The sequence below is a fragment of the Sarcophilus harrisii genome, chromosome X (genome assembly GCF_902635505.1).
Source record: "Sarcophilus harrisii chromosome X, mSarHar1.11, whole genome shotgun sequence".
In the NCBI taxonomy this organism is placed as follows: Eukaryota; Metazoa; Chordata; class Mammalia; order Dasyuromorphia; family Dasyuridae; genus Sarcophilus; species Sarcophilus harrisii.
The window spans coordinates 60907804-60925249 of record NC_045432.1 but is presented as its reverse complement, the minus strand read 5'-3'; the positions used below and the strand labels follow the sequence as shown (position 1 = coordinate 60925249).

Below are 17446 nucleotides of genomic sequence, written 5' to 3'. Positions count from 1 at the left end.
GGAGGCTGTTCTTCACTGCCGTCCAAGTCAGATTGGCCCACCTTTTCCACCCCGGCCTTTGGATTGGAACATTCTTCTGGGATGATTCAAATGCTGCCTTGGAACTCTCCTTGTCGATATCGGGAACAATGAGAAGTTCCTCACGAGGCTGATTTTTTTTTTTTTTTGGTAGCAAGTTTTGTTTGGGGTGTAGGTGCACACACAGCCAGGTGACACTTTGGGCTTGGTACCTGGGAGAGGCTGCCCCCCTCCGCTCCCTCTTTCCTCTCCCCTTTTCTCTCCAGTCCTCCCTTCTCCTTCCCTCCCTCCCTCTGCCCCACCCCTTTAAGAGGCCCTGCAGCAAACTCCCAAGCCCGGAGGTGGTTCCTCTCTCAGGTAACCCAGCTGACTGAATGAATACGCCCCTCAGGGGCGTGGCCCTCGGGGCCCTGGAGCAATCAATCTCCCAGGCTGCTTCAGCTTTCCCGTTGGCCTCAAATGCTGGGTTGCCGCTTAAGCTGGAGCCAGAAGTGCTGCTGCTGCTGCTCAGGTAGCTTCTGGCCCTCAGTCTCTCCTTCCTTTGTGGCCCTCTCTTGTTCTTCTCCCTACGGCCTCGGCCTCTCCCCTTCCCCCGCCTTCCTTCCCCTCCCTCCCCCCCCTCTCCCCCCCCCGGTTTCCCCCGTTGCCTTCTCCCATTGTTTTTGTTCTCCCGGTTCCTTAGGGAAAGTAACCGGGGAGTCCCCTTGCTGCCCATCGAGAGACAGAGAAGATGATGACCTCGAGCTACTGGAGTGAGAGCAGTAGCAGCAGCAGCTGCCGGGGCCCCCCCCAGCGGCCGGAGCCCCTGCAGATGCCCGGCGGCCCGCCGTGCCCGCCCCACCAGTACCACTGTCACCACCAAGCGAGCCAGGTCCAACAACAGCCGGAAAAGAACGTGGTGTTCGAGCGAGTGCGGACCTACAGCGGCCCCGTGAACAAGGTGGTCCAGGCCCTGGAGCCCATTGGCTCTCCCGCCGAAGTGCTCTCCCCTCTCCGAACTTCGTCTTCTTACCAAAACTTGCCCCCCCCCCCCCCCCCCCCGCGTATCCCGTGGACGGGAAGTGGCTCGTTGCCTTTTGTTATTTTGCGGCTCTTTTTTCTCCATCTGCCAGATGTCGGGGCTCGCGCACGACCCCCCCGTGGGCCGCTTTGTCCTGAATTTCCCTGGGAGCCGGCCGCTTCCCGCCCTTACTTAGGTGCCGGCTTCGGGCCCTTCCTGGGGCGCCTCCAGTAGAGAAGTCGAAATGCGGCTCTTGAGCGTCCGGCTTGTGCCACAACTTCTTCCCTCAGCTCGCTCCTTGGAAAGAGCCCCTTTCCCCCCTCTCCCTCCTCCCCCCCTCCCTCGGGGCTCGGCTTGCGGGGCCTTTGGCCCCGAGGACCTTCTGTCGCTTCGCCCTTTGCCTCCTGCGGAGCCCGCGAGCTCACTGACAGGTGCCGGCGCGGGGGTCCAAGCGTTTGAATTGGCAGAAAACCGCCCCTCCATTGGTGCCCGCTGAGGGAGATGAGTTCCGAGGGGGTCCCGGAGCGAGCCAGCGGAGGGAGCTGAGGTGGGGGGGGGGGGGCTGCCGGGGAGGAAAAGGAAAGGGGGCGCGGACCAAGAATCCAAGGGGCCCCCCTGGGGCGACGCCGTGGGGGGGGGGGGGGCCGGGCCGGTCTGCCCTCACTTCCCGCCTCAAGCGTTGTCGCTCCTTGAATCTTGAATCGCATTCCTGGCCATTGGGATTTCTGCCGCCCCGGGCCCGGAGGGGCGGGGGTGGGGAGAGGTCCCGCCACTGGCCCTTAGCGACAGGCCTGGAGATGGGCTCTGAAGAAAAGGCCTTGCGGGGGAAAACAGAAGAGACGCCGCTTGTCTGTGGGACGGAATTAGTGCCGAGACCGAGTCGGGGACAGATGTGTTTGGCTTTCTTAGCCCAGCCCAATGGAAGGACGGGCTCAGCCAGGAAAAGCCCCATCTCCAGAGTTCACTTCGGGCGCTTTGCGGCCTTCCCGGTAATTCGGTCAAAAGGCTAGAATCCGGGTCACAAACCCTAACCCTGAGCCAGTCCTGCCTAAATAGTAACACCCCAGTTTTTCCTCTTGGCAAGTAGGAACCGCCTCCTTCGCATGATAAGCAAAATAATCGTTGTGCTAGTTGAAGAATGTAGAGAGACCCTGAGGGTCTGGTCGGGTGAGCACCCCACTAGTTGGGGACCCTCCCCCCCCCTTCCCAGAAATCCTTTCATCTGTGATCGGGGCTGTTAGTTCTCTAAAATTTAGCCAAGTGGTGGAACTGGTCTCCATTCTGCTCTGGTCGAGGGAGTTTCTTTGGGATTTGATTCTGCCCACCAAGTCACAGACCCCACCCCCCCATCCCTGCAAAATGAAATAAAATAAGCACTGGATCAAATCATCTTATTTCTCCACCTCTGGCTGTTCCCCAGGCCGCACCTTAACTAGTGGGAAATAGATACAAGTCAAAAAATGAGAATTTTGACAAATCCTAGGCCTTGATGAGAAGAGTTTTTATTTATGGGGCTTGTCTTTGTACAGGTCGGGGGTCATTCATCTGAGAAGCCTTTTCCTTTTTGGTGTTCTCTGAACTAAAGTGGGCAATTTTTTCTTTAGGATACAGTCTTTTGTTCTTTGTCCCCCACCCATGCCAGGGTGATCTTTAGAACAAGGTTTCCTTCCTGAAAATTTGCCTGAAGTGTAGATCCTGAAGAGCTTTGAGCCCCGGAATTGTGGCTGTAGGAACTGAGGTAGAAAGATTAGGAATCTGTGGTGGGAGAAGTCTTTGATGTGTTGGAGAGGACGACAACAGCCCCTCCCCCCAACCCCAAGGCATGAAGCTTTGAGAGAAGGAAAAGCGGGAACTGGATTGAAAAGGGCTTTAGCCAGGCCAAACGTTCACAAATAGGGTAAAGTGAAGTTGGGAATTCCATCTTTCGTCTGGTTTTCTTCTCCTGTGATTTCTGTGCCTCTGGAAGACAAAAATGTTGTTTTAATATTATGGGGTGATGCGCACTGGGTTTCAGGTAGCATAGACTTCGTATTTACCATATATCTCACACATATTCTTTTTACAATATCGTTTTAGATTTGCCATCTCTTTGATGTACCTTTTTTCTGAGACATTTGGAATTAGTTTCCAACAAGGGTGAGAGAGAGAGAGAGAGAGAGAGAGAGAGAGAGAGAGAGTGTGTGTGTGTGTGTGTGTGTGTGTGTGTGTTTAGTCTGTTTTTTTCTTGTTGCCCATCCTTTGTTCTTGAAGAGACAGGGCATTCAAGGCCAAGAGAATGGACTGCCAATTTCTGGTCCTCAGAAATTCAATTCAATGTTCAGTATAATTTTTCTTTAAAAGGTTTTGGATGCTTGATGTTTACATAGCTCTTAAGTACCAAATTAATTGATAAAGGCTTTTAGCACTTTAGAGTTGAATCAAGATTCTGTTGTACTTAAGTCTTAATTTGTAAATAGACCATTCCCCCTTGAAATAAGGAAAAAATGTCTAGATTTAAACGGACTTAAATCGGCTATTTCTGTCGTTTTTTATGCTGCTTCCTTACAGTGTGATCAAAATTAGCATTTATACGTACAAATTGTTGAAATATGCCATGCTGCATCCTTGTTGTCTGTATTAGACAAATGTGTTCTGTGGTTATCTGAGCTTCCATTTGATCTGCCTGATGCCGTGTGGAGGAGAAAACTAGTCCGTAGTTTCATCTTCTGGCTCGGGTTAGGGATGATTAAAATGTACTTAAGCATAGAAACAAGTTGTTGTTCAGATGTAAGTCAGCAGTAGAATTCAAGATCCTAGAGTCATCAGGATTAACCGAACTATCAAGGATGAGGGATACATTTTTGTTAGGCTAGCAGGCCTTTCGTATGCACTTAATGTGTCGGGCACTGTGCTAAGTGCTGGCTTGAAATGGAGTTTTGGAACAGAATGCATTTTACTAAATGAGAGCGTTGTACCTTACTTTAAAAATAATCAAAACATTGGCCCCCATAAATACCATTAATAGAAATAAAAATACTCTGATAGCTATGCCAGGTATTGTATTTATGTAGTTGAGTTCATAACTGCGCACAGGATAGTGGCAGTGGGCATAGAAAGTGCCCCAAACAGTCTGAATTTATCATTATCATCTTTATCATTATGATGTCCGGTATTTATTAGTGTTTGTTTTGTTTATGTAGAAAACGTTCTTTTAGGGGCACCAATTATTTTGCTGCCATCTTGAGTAAGTTCATTTTTGAGGAGGGATTCTTAGAGTACGGGCAAACTTTTTTTCCCATTTAAAAATAACTGCAGTTGCCTCTCGATAACTGCTGGATAAAGGCACTTTTACCTATGTTTCTGCAGTGCTTCTGAAATATAGTGTTGAGATTAAAGTTGCCTTGAGGTATCACCCTAAGGAGATATGTGGCCTCTTTGATCTTGGGACTTTGTTTATGTGTTTAATGGGTGTTTGTTGTTCGGATATAGAAATGTTTACATAGTCAATTAGTAGGAGTGTGTGTGTGTGTGTGTGTGTGTGTGTGTGTGTTCATACTCCTTTTTTTCTGTTTCACTGATAGAAGAAGGCTCACCTGCCTTTGCAAACTAGGTTTCACTGTGTTTTTGAGGATGGATTTTTTTCCCCTTTGAAATGACACCCAGGGGCGTGTTGCTTTGATCAATTATTGTTCAAAGGCGTAGTCATTTGGGTGAAAGATTGTTCTTGGGAGTAGGCTATTTGAAAAGAGGTGAAGTCTTTGGATAGATACTGTAGTCGATAGTTTCTGCCTTATCCAGTTTTTTTTTTTTTTTTTTTTTTTTTTTTTGCCATAGAAATCCTGAATGCACTTAATTATAGCTAACTGATAGTTCTTAGTAATAATACCACTTTTTACCTCTTGGGGGGAGACAAGATATATTATTAGATCTACTTTCAATCCTTCATTTTCATAAATAGTTGTTGGTATATATTTTGGAGATAAATTTGCCAGGATCCGATTTTGCTCATTCAGCTATTTATTTTTCTTTTCCTGACAGTTCATGGCAATGAACAGAACTATGAGAGTTGCAAAGTAATTCAGCCCTATTTTAAAGTGTACACTTTTCTCAACAAAACTATTTGGGTCAATTTTTTCTTGACAAGAGCAGTGATCCCAGTCATTGTTGATTCGTTTCTCAAGACAGACATGGCATGCCTATATATTACAGGACTTTGTATCTTCTACTTTTCTGTATTATAGAAAGGAAATTATTCTCAAATGAGGGGCTGGGTTGAACATTGTATTGCTCCCTTAGCATGAGAAAACGATTAATATAATTAAAGTTTCATAAATCATAAATAAATAAAATCTCATAAAAAAGATATCATTCTGTTGATAAACATTTATTAAGCAGCTAGTATGTGTCAGGAATTATGTGAAGTGCTAGATATTACCACAAAAGATATAAATAAGGCAGTCACTCCTCTCCAGGAGCTCACAGTCTAAGGGGAAAGACAACATGCAAACAGCTATGACCAACAAACCATATACAGGGTAAATTAGAAATAATGACCGGGGAGAGACATTAAAATTAAGAGGGATCTGGAAAGGCTTCCTTTTTTACTTTATTTCTCCTCAATTACATCTTTACATTGCCAAAAACAATCTTTGACATTCTTTTCTTTAAAAATTCTGAGTTTCAAGTTCTCTCCCTCTTTCCCTTCCTCCCTCACTGAGAAGGAAAGCAATTTGATATAGCTTATACCTGTGCGCTCATGCAAAACAGATTTCTATGTCAGTCATATTGTGAAAGAAAACAGATTTAAAAAAAAAAGATAAAGCAAAGACAAAGTATTCTTTGATCTGTATTCAGACTTCATCCATTCTTTCTCTGGAGATGGATAGCATTTTTCAAAATGAGTGCTTTTGACTTGGATCATTGTATTGCTGAGAATATAACTTGTCATTCACAGTTGATCATCATACAGTTTTGCTTTTACTGTATACAATGTTCTCCTGGTTTTGTTCATTTCACTTTGTATCAGTTCCGGTAAGACTTTCTAGGCTTTTCTGAGAGCATCCTGTTCGTCATTTGTTATAGTATAGTAGTATTCCCTCTAAATCGGATACAGCAACTTGTTCAGCTATTCTCCAAGTGATGGACATCTCCTCAACTTCCAATTCTTTGCCACCCTTAAAAGAACTACAATACATATTTTGTACATAGAGATCCTTTTCCTTTTTTTCTTTTAAGTCTCTTTGGGATAATATTATTACTTGGTCAAAGGGTATGCATGGTTTGATACGCCTTTGGGTGTAGTTCCAGATTGCTCTACAGCATGGTTGAATCATTCTACAAGTTCACCAGTAGTGTATTAGTGTTTCAACTTTATCACATCCACTCCAACATTTATCATTTTCCTTACCTGTGATATTAGGCAATCTGAAAGGTGTGGGGCGGTAATTCAGACTTGTTTAACTTGCATTTCTTTAATCGGTACAGATTTAGAGCATTTTTTCATTTTATTTATTTTATTTTATTTTTAATTTAATAGCCTTTTAGTTACAGGTTATATGCATGGGTAACTTTACAGCGTTAACAATTACCTCTTGTTCCAATTTTTCACCTCTTACCCCCCACCCTCTCCCCTAGATGGCAGGATGACCAGTAGATGTTAAATACATTAAAATATAAATTAGATACACAATAAGTATACATGACCAAAACATTATTTTGCTGTATAAAAAGAATCAGACTCTGAAATATTGTACAATTAGCTTGTGAAGGAAATCCAAAATGCAGGTGGGCATAAATATAGGGATTGGGAATTCAATGGAATGGTTTTTAGTCATCTCCCAGAGTTCTTTCTCTGGGCGTAGATGGTTCAGTTCATTACTGCTCCATTGGAAATGATTTGGTTGATCTCCTTGCTGAGGATGGCCAGGTCCATCAGAACTGGTCATCATATAGTATTGTTGTTGAAGTATATAATGATCTCCTGGTCCTGTAGAGCATTTTTTCATATGAATATAGATAGCTTTGACTATTTTGAAAATATCTTACATATCTTTTGATCATTTATCGGTTGAAGAATGGCTCTTATTTCCATTAATTTGACTCAGTTCTCTATATAGTTGAGAAATGAGGTTTTTAATCAGAAAAACTTGCTGTAAATTGTTTTTTCACTTTGATGATTACTATGTATTTTTCGTCATCCATTTTACTGAGGCAATTCACACAGCTAGAAAGTGTTGTGTCTGAGGCTAGATTTGAACTTAGGTCCTCCTGACTTCAGGGCTGGTGCTCTAACCACTGACCCACCTAGTTGCCCAGGAAGATTACTTTGACAGTTGGGTAAAGTATGGACTAGCATTGGGAGATACCTAAGGAGTAGGAGGATAGCAGTATCAGAGGAGAGAAGGAAGCTCATTCAAGAAATCTTATGAAGATAAAATTAATGGGCCCTGGCCGCAGATTAGATAGGAGGGGTGAAAGAGAGTCAAGAATAGAGAATGACGCCTCGGTTGTGCCCGAGTGAGGAGTACGTGGCAGTGTCCATGATGGTACTAGGGAAATTCCAAGGGAAGAGAACTTGGGCAAGAAAGATGAGTTCAGTTGTAGAAATGTTGACTTTATAATGGCTACAGGACATTTAGTTTGAGATTTCCAATAGGTAATTAGAGATGGGACTGCAGGTCAGCACAAAGGTTAGGCCTAGATAAGATCTGAGAATCCTCAGCTCAGAGATGACAATTAAATCCACAGGGAGTGAGATCACCAAGTGAAACCTTATATAGATGAGAGAAGCCGGCCCAGGACCAGAGACTCCTGTGGAGTCGTATTGAGTCGTTCGTTCTTTGAAGAGGACCTGTGATGTCATGAAGGTGATGTCTTGATTGCCTCACTTAAATCCAATTTACTTGGCAGAACTGTGCAAAGGTGGCAGCATCACTTTCTCTTCCAGAGACCAGTGGCTAGACAGAGGTCAGGATGAGTGGAGATGGCCAGTTTGCAATGGGAGACCCAGGCCTTTTCGAGCTGTCCTTTCTCAGCTCTCGGTTTGTCTGAAGCAACATCCGTTCAAAAATTAAAGACTAGGTAAAAATTGAGGCAAAAGATGGCCTTGCCGGAAAGATTCTGGGAGGGGAATAGCCTGGTAAACTTCTCACTGGAAGTGAGAGGATTGCTATTTACACTCACTCTGAGACCTCAGAACCCAAACAATGAGCCAATGAGACTTGACCTGGAACCTTTTATTGGCCAATCATTGATATCCTGAGTGGTTAGTGTTCAAAAGGCTTAGTCCAGTAGCTCCATTTGAATCCCAGTAGGCTTTTTCAAAGCCTGTTTTTTCACAGCTATATTTCAAGAAATCAGAAATGAAAACTATATGAGACAAAAAAGCTGATTTTCCCAGTTGTTGTTTTTTTGGGGGGGAGGGGAGAGAGGAGGCGGGAAATGATCAAATAAATTAGAAGAGGAAGAGGAGGAGTTTCCACCTGGAAGTACCTTCTTTCTGGAAGAGGTCTAATAACATTAGAAGGGTGATGTTTACTAAGAGTGACCTGAATGAAGAGCTGACACTGAGAAGGAAAGTCAGAAAGAAAGGAAGAAAATGGAGAGAGTTGTTAGCCCTGATGTTCAATAGAGCTCAGCTTTTCAGCACTAACCTTTGGATGTGCTTCTCTTTCATATAACATTTTAAGAAAAACATCTCCTGTGCTATGAAAAGAGTTCATTCAAATGGAAACCTACCTTGGCAGATTCTTTAGGCATTAATGTTTTGTGGCTATTAAAGATCATTTTCTCTTCTGCCGAAGCCACTCCTAGCCAAAGCTTGATTCTTTCTGCCTTCCTGTAATTGGGGGTAATTCTCAAACATCCAGAAGATCAGCATGAAAATTTTATTGGCATCCAAATATTCCCATGATACTCTGTCTTGTCTATGTTGACGTAACAAGTTGTGATGTAATGTGGAGTTTCCATTTGACCACATAACCCTATGTTTGTTTCAACATATTTTATAACTGAGCGAGTTTGCCAGTATCTGCTTGAACAAATGACAGCAAAGACATTGTTTGGAGAGCTGGATCTCAGTTCCATTCTCATCAGTTTTCTTAGTATCTCTCGGGGGTGTGGGAGAAAGAAAGCTGTGCAAATTTAGACTTTTAATTTAAATTATAGGAGACATTCTGAGAAGAAAGAAAATGGATGTATGTGTATATATACCTATGAAATGCCTCTGGGAAAATTACAAAGGATAAGTAAGTTGTCTTTTGAATTATAAAAATGCACTCCACAAAAACCTTTAAATTCGTAGGCAAAGTGAAAACATAAGACTAAATGGAAGGAATAAAATAATTTCTTGTGATACTTCAAGGAATCAAGTATATGTTTTTGAAAGGTTCATTGGGAAGGAATATGGTAATCCAAAATAACTAATGAAGAAAGAATTTAAGCAGCTTTGTTTTGTTTTTGGTTTGGTTTGGTTTTTAAAGTTACACTTGGTAGTCTGCCTCTTACCTGTTTCTTTATAGCTATTTCTGGATGAAACATTAAAATTCTATCCAAGACTAATCACATAGAAATAAATGGAAGATGTTACATTGTTGAAACACAATTTTCATTGTTATTTAAATCAGATTCATAACAGAGAAAGAAGGGGCTCCAAATTCTCTCAAAGTATAATGTCATGCCTTAATGCTTCAGTGCAAGAAGAATTGAATACATAAGCATAAAATAGTGAGCTAGATTCTCTTGCCCATGACTTGAATCCTATTTACATATGTGGAGGACAAATTGCCACTATGTACTTTTGTCCAGAATGCACAGACCTGTGGAGAGGAGAGAAGTGATGAGAGCAGCTTAGCTACAAGGGCATCTCCTCTTCCTTCTGGGGTCATTCTGCTGTATTGGAATCTTAAATCACCTATAAGTGTGGCTACTTAACAGCTTTTCTTGTAAAAACTGGGTGGACAATTTGATCATGGCATCACTAAATTGCCAGTATTTGTGGATTTTATACTTCATTGCTTTCTCTTTGAACAGAAAATAGAAAGCTCTGCTGCTTGAAAGAATTCCATATGAAAGAAATGTAAAGAACCTATTTCCCAAGTCAGTTATTTTTCTAGTTTAATTCTTAACCTCCATCAAATATCTGGGTTTGATATATTTATCCTTGTTTTTTACTTCAATGAGAAATTTTGTATTTTGACTCATTTCTCAAAAACATTAGTAAAAAGGTAATATTTCTGATCTTTCATATTTCCTAGTAATCTTATGTTCTCCTTTGTTCGTTAGCTTGAGCAGTTAGCCCAGTTTGTTGATAGAATGCTCTGTTCTGTAGTGGGACACATTGGTTTAGGTTCTTTGAAGGATGCCTTATTCACTGACTTGCTTTCGGGGCGGGGGGGGAGGCAAGAATAGGTTCTGTTTACTGTGGAGGTCACACAGTCAATATGTAGCTTTCAAATTGAGCATGATAAACTCCTTGTCTAATATTTTGATTGACAATCATATTTAGCTTTCTTACTCCTTATATCTCATTTTTCATTTCTATAGCTGCACTAGATAGATAGATATACTTGCCACATTGTAAATTGTTTATTTCTTTTTGTTCCTAAGGCAGGGAGAAGGAAGTGGGTGAGTAATGAAGTTGAGAGCCATTTATTTTTTGAGTTTCCAGGAATTACGTCTTTTGAATGACCAGTGAGTCTCACTATATTAAGTGTTGGGTTTTATTTTTTTTGTTGTTGTTTTTGGTAGGTTTTTCCCTTCTAATAAAAGTTTGTTAAATGAAGCCAACAACCCCAAAAACAATTTTTTTGGACTTTCTCTTCCTCCCTTGAGTAGAAAGGATACTGGAATCTTGTCTCTAACCCTTGGTAGCTAGGGGACCATAGATAAAATCACTCAGCTTGTACAAGTACAGTTGTGGAAGAACAGTTTTAAAAATAAACCTTATTGTATTCCAGAAATACTGTCATCCCTTCTTTACTTCCATTTTTGTTTGTTTGTTTGTTTTGGAGTGAAGACAGTGGGACAAAATGTTGCTACTGCTCCTGTGGGATTCTTCTGTGTAGTCTTGCATGCTTCAGAAACATTCCGGGGAGGATTTTCTTCATTATTATTTCTTTTCAGTGTGTGCTTAGATTGTGCCTAAAGTATTTCATATATATTATCACAGGAGTAAATCTCCACATTTTTGTGCAAATGTACACACGTGTATATTACCTTACCCAAAGATCTTTGTTTTCCATTGCCCATCACGTAAAAGCTGTAAGGTGGCGTCGGCCTATTTTTCTAGCCCTATTCTCCCTTGGTCTTTTCTCACTTTACTCTTTAACCAAAGTAGATGGTTTGCTGTTCCTGTATCTTTGCTTACATTGAGTTAATTTTTGTCTTGATTATTTATACGGGGGATGTGAGGGTGAACAACCATGTGTAATGATGATAATTTCTCATCTTTGGAAAGAATGTTACAGTTTTTCAAAACCCATCCCTTTTAGTTGCTCCTGTGAGATTCACAAGGCAGAGGTGATTATCCCCTTTTTGTGGGGATTAAGTGACTCTCCCAACTTAATCACAGAACTAAGGCTGGAGTAAAGATTTTATGATTCCCAATCTAGTCTTCTTGCCATAATGCCTCCCTCGGTCATCTTTTTTTAGTTGCCTTTTGTTTCTTTATAAATTAGCTTTAATATTCCAAATTGAGATATTTTCTTATGAGCAAAACATCCCTCAGTGGCCCTTCCTGTATTGAATTCTTATAGTTTCCTATTATTCCTATATTCCTCTAAGAATATAATTCGTTCATATTCTACACCTTTGTGGAGCATACCAAAGACATGCCAGTAATTGTTTCTTTTCCATTTGTCAGGGTTTTGCCCTGAAATGACAACATAATTCAGTTCACATTCTAGCTTGGTAAATTTTCTTACACTGGATGATTTACATACCTCAGCAGGTAGAGAGAATCAGTTTCTAGGTTTCCCTTCCCAAATCTGCTATCTATTGCTCTTTTTCATGTTAAGTCTTTTACTTAACTATCAACACATGGCTGTGTACATATGGGAGGTGCTTAAAAAACATTTGTTAACTTGGATTGGCTACCATAATTGGTAGGTCATCCCATCATCCTGTTGTCTTTGGTATGTTATCTGTAGATTCAAAACTGGAAGTAGAATCTCCTCATTTTAGGTATGGGAAGACTCAAAAGAATGTTAACTAAAGGTTACACGGAGATATTAAGTAACTAAGTCAGTGTTGTTTGTATAATCACATACTGTGCTGCCTCTTAATTTTCACTTTATCTGTTTATCAGTTCTCCAAAATTCACTATCTGATACTTAAACTCTGTGATTTCATCAATTTGGACATTTCTTCCATTGACACAGATTGCTACTCCTACACATCTGAGCAGAAGGCCTTTGAGTTATAGCTGAAAAGTTCATCCCACGTGATCAGTCTGATGACTGCTTGGGGAGTAGCCTGGTCTGGGTTTCATATAAAGGAATAGTATAGTTTCTAACTTAAAGAATTAGAAGACCAACACTGTCCTTGACTTGAGGGTTGTTGCCACTTAGGGTTGACCTTATTTATAGTCATTGGGTGTATTATTCTTGCAGCTCTGCTTTCTCTACTTTGTATTATTTCCTCTCTCCGTAGGTTTTTCTGAATTCTTCATATTAAATACTTTTTTTTAGCATATCATTATTCCCTTGCATTATTATACCACAGTTTCTTCTACCATCCTTCAATAATTATTGAGCATACTTATTTCTAGCATTTGGTTTTCATAAATAATGTGACCTTGATTATTTTTATATATTTGAGTCTTTTCTTACTATCAGTAAAGCTCCTTGGGAGTATGTAGTACCTATAATGGAAGCTCTGGGTTCACTATGAATATGAATAATTTATTAACTTGTCTTGTATAATGGCAAATTGTTTTTCAGAATGGTTAAACCAATTCACTTTTCTATCAGCAGTTAATTTACGTGTCTGTTCTCCCAAAGATTTTCCAACATAGAATTTGCCCATCTTTTCTAATTTGATGGGTATAAGATGACATGCCTCAGTTTTAATTTATATTTCTCTGATTAATGGTATTTTAAAGCCAATTTTTCATTTGGCTTTTAATAGTTATATTTCTTCTTTTGAAAACTCAATCCATACCCTTTGATCACTTGTCTATGGAATAATTGTTCTTAGGTTATACAAATTTATTTTCATATATAGAATGAGTTGTTGATTTAAACTTATTTTTTAAAATTTAAGCTATTTTTCAAGTTCAAATATTTACTGTAAATCTGTCCTTTCCACCTCCCTATCTCCTTAAAATGAACAGGTTTTTGTTTGTTTGTTTAACCTGAAAAAAACAAATTCCTCCATGCAAGTCTACCAATTCTGGCAGAACAAATTCTTAGATAAGCCATGTTCAACAATTTAAAACTCTTTCTGTATCTTAAGTTCATCACCTTTTCTTCAGATTGTTAGTGATCTATTTCACATTCATTCTTTTGTACTCGGGATTTATTGTGAAATTGATCAGAGATTTAAATGGAGTCAGGTAGAGCAGTGAATAAAGTGTGGGCCTTGGAGTCAGGAAGATTTGAATTCAGATCCTATATTAGACACTGGCTATTTAACCTGTGTCTTGGTTTCCTTATGTATATATAATAATAACACCATGTACTTCACAGGGTTTTTGTGAGGATCAAATGAGTTAAAACATGTAAAGAGCATTATATAAATGCTAGCTCTTAAATTCTTTCATAATTGTTTTTCTCTTTAATGTTGTATAAATCATTCTTCTAGTCATGCTTATTTTGCATCAGTTCCTGAAGGTCTTTCCAGTTTCTTTTGATATTGTCCATTCTGTCATTTTTATGATATAATATTCCATTTCATTCATATGCCATAGTTATTTAGCCACTCACCAAAAGGAAGAGAACTTCTTAGTTACCAATTTTTAAAAAGAGCTGCTATACATATAGATAATTTCTTCTTTAAAAATTTCTTTGGGTGAGGAGTATATAGTTGTGATATAGTGGGATCAAAAATATGCATAGTTTGATAACTTTACAGCCAGAGTTCCACATTGCTTTCCACAATGATTATTAGACCAACCCACGATAGAACCAACAGGGGACTAGTATATATGTTTTTCTACAGCCATTCTAATTATCATTGATTTCTTCTTTTGTCATTTTTGTTAGTCTGATAAACATAGCAATCTACTTTGCTGTTTTCCCAGCAGCTGTTGATTGAAGAAATTTTTTTCCTATTAATTCATGGAACACTAGGACCTCTGCCCAAGTTTCTAGGCATTGTTTAGTTCTCTTTTTCCATTGATCTACTTAAAATAAAAATCTACTAATTTATTTGTCGATTCCACTGGGTTTTTTTTCTTTTAATTTTTGTTAATTTCTTCCTTGATTTTCAGATTATCTACATTGGCATTAGATTAGACAGATATTGATTTCATTTTTTTCTATATTTTTTTTTAGTTGCATGCTGCATTCATGTACTTTTTCTTTCTCTTTTTGGCTGATAAAAGCAGTTTGATTATATAAAATTTTCCATAAGGACTGCTTTATCTGTATCATACAAGTTTTTGTACATTGTCTTATTGCTTTTATATTCTTTGTTAAAATTTCTATTGTTTTTATTATTTGTTCTTTGACCCACCGATTCTTTTGGTTTCTCATTTTGTCTCCAACTTTTTAAAAATCCTTTCTTCAAATGTTCTTTGTTCAATTTAGTTTTTCTGGCATTGTGGTTAATAAAGAATATGTTACCTCTTTTTGCTTTTCTACATTATGAAGTTTTTAATGGCTGACTTCACAATGTATTTTTGTACAGGTAATGTGCACAGCTAAGAAATGTATAACCTTTCCTGTTCTGTTCGTTAGTTTCAAGATATCGGTCATCATTCATATTTCCTTTTTTTTATTTAATAGGCTTTTATTTACAGGTTATATGTATGGGTAACTACAGCATCGACAATTGCCAAACCTCTTGTTCCAATTTTTCTCCTCCTTCCCCCTCCCCCCTCCCCCAGATGGCAGGATGACCAGTAGATGTTAAATATATTAAAATATAAATTAGATACACAATAAGTATACATGACCAAACCATTATTTTGCTGCACAAAAAGAATCAGACTCTGAAATATTGCACAATTAGCTTGCATCACTCATATTTCCAAAAATCTAATTGGACATTTTAGTTTTTTTCCCAGTTCATCTTTTGAGTAGATTTATCTAGATCTAAGAGAGAAATCTAGATCCCTTAATATTATAGTTTTGCTATCTATTCCTCCTTGCAGTTCCACTAACTTTATTATAAGTCTCTGGATACTGGGCTATGGATGCTATTGAGTATGCAGTATTGTTACCGATTCATTTTCTTTGATGCCTTAAAGAATAATCCATGGATCTTGAGATATTCAGAATGCATCGATCAGCCATGTGATAGATAATACGTAAATTACTCTATGGATTTTGTGCCTTACCAATGAAATTGCCAAAAAAAAAAAAAGATGCTACAAAATTAAATAAAGTAGCAAAAATAATTGATAAGAATCTAGAGAGAGATAAATGAGGAAAAAAGGAATAAGGAGGATTTTTTGTTGCTTCCAGATTTCAAACTATATTACAAAACAATCATTACCAAAACTATCTGGTACCAGATAAACAAGACAGAAACCGTATTTACAAAGTTATACCCCTTTGATTTCAACTCATACCTTCTATGTCTTTGCGCTATTTTAAAATTTTCATATTGTTTTCATTGACAGATTTCTCTTTCTCACTTGCCTCTAACTCAATGGACCATCCCTTGTTATAAAGAGCTTTTTTTTTTAAGGGAACAATTCAGCAATACCAGAGAACACCTCAGTCATATATGCCAGAATATTCCATACCCTTTGTCCCACACCTCTGCCACAAAGGAAGGAAGAAACATTTTCTCAACTTTCCTCTGAGGCTCGGCTCATTTCTTGGCTGATATTAAACTATCTCACTGAGTATTACTTTTTAAAATGACTATTTCCTTTCAAAATTTATATCTAGCTATTCCAATGTAGATTTAGTAAGGTGTAATCAATATTTCCTATGTTCTAACAACATGTGTGAATTTGTGAATTAAGATTCTATGGTAGCCTGAAAATACTTGTGTGTGTATAGATAATGTATCCTTAATAATAATAATTCCCATTTATGTAGTGTTTGAAGATTTATAAGCCATTTTCCCTAACAATAGCCCTCTGAGATAAGGTGTACAGAAATTATTGTACCAGTTTTGCAGATGAGAAAAATGCAGCTCAGGCTAAGTGACATGCTGTAGGTCATATACCTAATAAAGGATTTGAGGCTGGAGTGCAGTGCATGCTCCATTACACTACACTACCTTTTCCTAAGGTATATCCTAGGCACTCCAGAACAGAGACTGAAAGATTCTCCTCAATTTGGGCCTTTTCTTTTGAAGGTCACTTTGTCAACTAAATGTACAATACCTTACCATATGAAAAACCCGGTTTTGCTTACATTGTGCATCATAATAGCATATACATATGTTTAAAAAAAAAGAAAAAAAGAAAAGGCTCTAAGTAGCACTTAGGTTAGTCTTAGCAAAGTTTGTCAGGCTTCACCAAGTCCTTCCATTCCATGGCTTGTTATATTTTTTCCTCACTCATCAACCCTTTTTGCTTGAGAACTTTTTCCATGACCATGGGTATATAGGTGTATAAAATGGGTATGCAAATCAAACCTTTACTGGTAATCCTAATTTCACCACCCCACATTCAGTCGGGTCACGACCCAAGGACTCCTTTGATCATCTGGTAAAATCTATGGAGCCCTTTTCAGAATAAAATTTTTAATGCATAAAACTCAAATACTTAAGTAGGCAATTATATGGAGATACAATTTTAAAGTATTTTTAAAAAACAATTTCACAAAACTCAGTCTAAGAAACCTTTCTCTCCAGAAAATGTTTTTCCTTTGGGAGTTTCATTTTAAGTTTTCTTGGTGAATAGCACTTAGTATAATGAGGTGTGGGCAAAGAGGATTGTTTGGTAGAAAGCCTTGGTAAATCCTCAGAGCCCTCCATGAATCGGAGCTGAGGTGAATCAGCAGCATTCAGGGAGTGTTCCCATTTTATGGTAGAGCAAATGTACTCTCCGGGGATTCATTGGCTTGGCCCAAGGTACCAGCTATAGTCTGTGCTAAAAGCTAGGTTTGAATCCAGGGCTTTTACTTTCAGGTCCTATATATTTCTCCTATGTCCAGAATTCAGAATATTTTTCTTAAGCTGCGTCTCTTTTGCCTATAGTATACAGCTCATTAAACTGTTTGTTTGTTTGTTTGGGGATTTCCCCTAGTTCCTAGTTGAAAATCTAGGTCTGTACCACAAAACTGCCTGAAATGGTAAGCCCAGGGTATTGCTGCTGATGGAGTGCTA

At 39.2% G+C, this 17446-nt stretch overlaps 1 protein-coding gene across 1 annotated transcript in view; it reads left to right on the top strand.

Moving 5' to 3' along the window:
- The first annotated feature begins 417 nt into the window (after positions 1–417).
- POF1B (POF1B actin binding protein) overlaps positions 418–17446 on the top strand; it is a 44629-nt gene continuing 27600 nt past the window's right edge. The window contains exons 1-3 of the mRNA XM_031944882.1: positions 418–529; positions 701–1038; positions 2175–2192. Of these exons, the coding sequence (XP_031800742.1) occupies positions 749–1038; positions 2175–2192 (308 nt within the window). The 5' untranslated portion in view covers positions 418–529; positions 701–748. The remainder of the gene's footprint in view (positions 530–700; positions 1039–2174; positions 2193–17446) is intronic.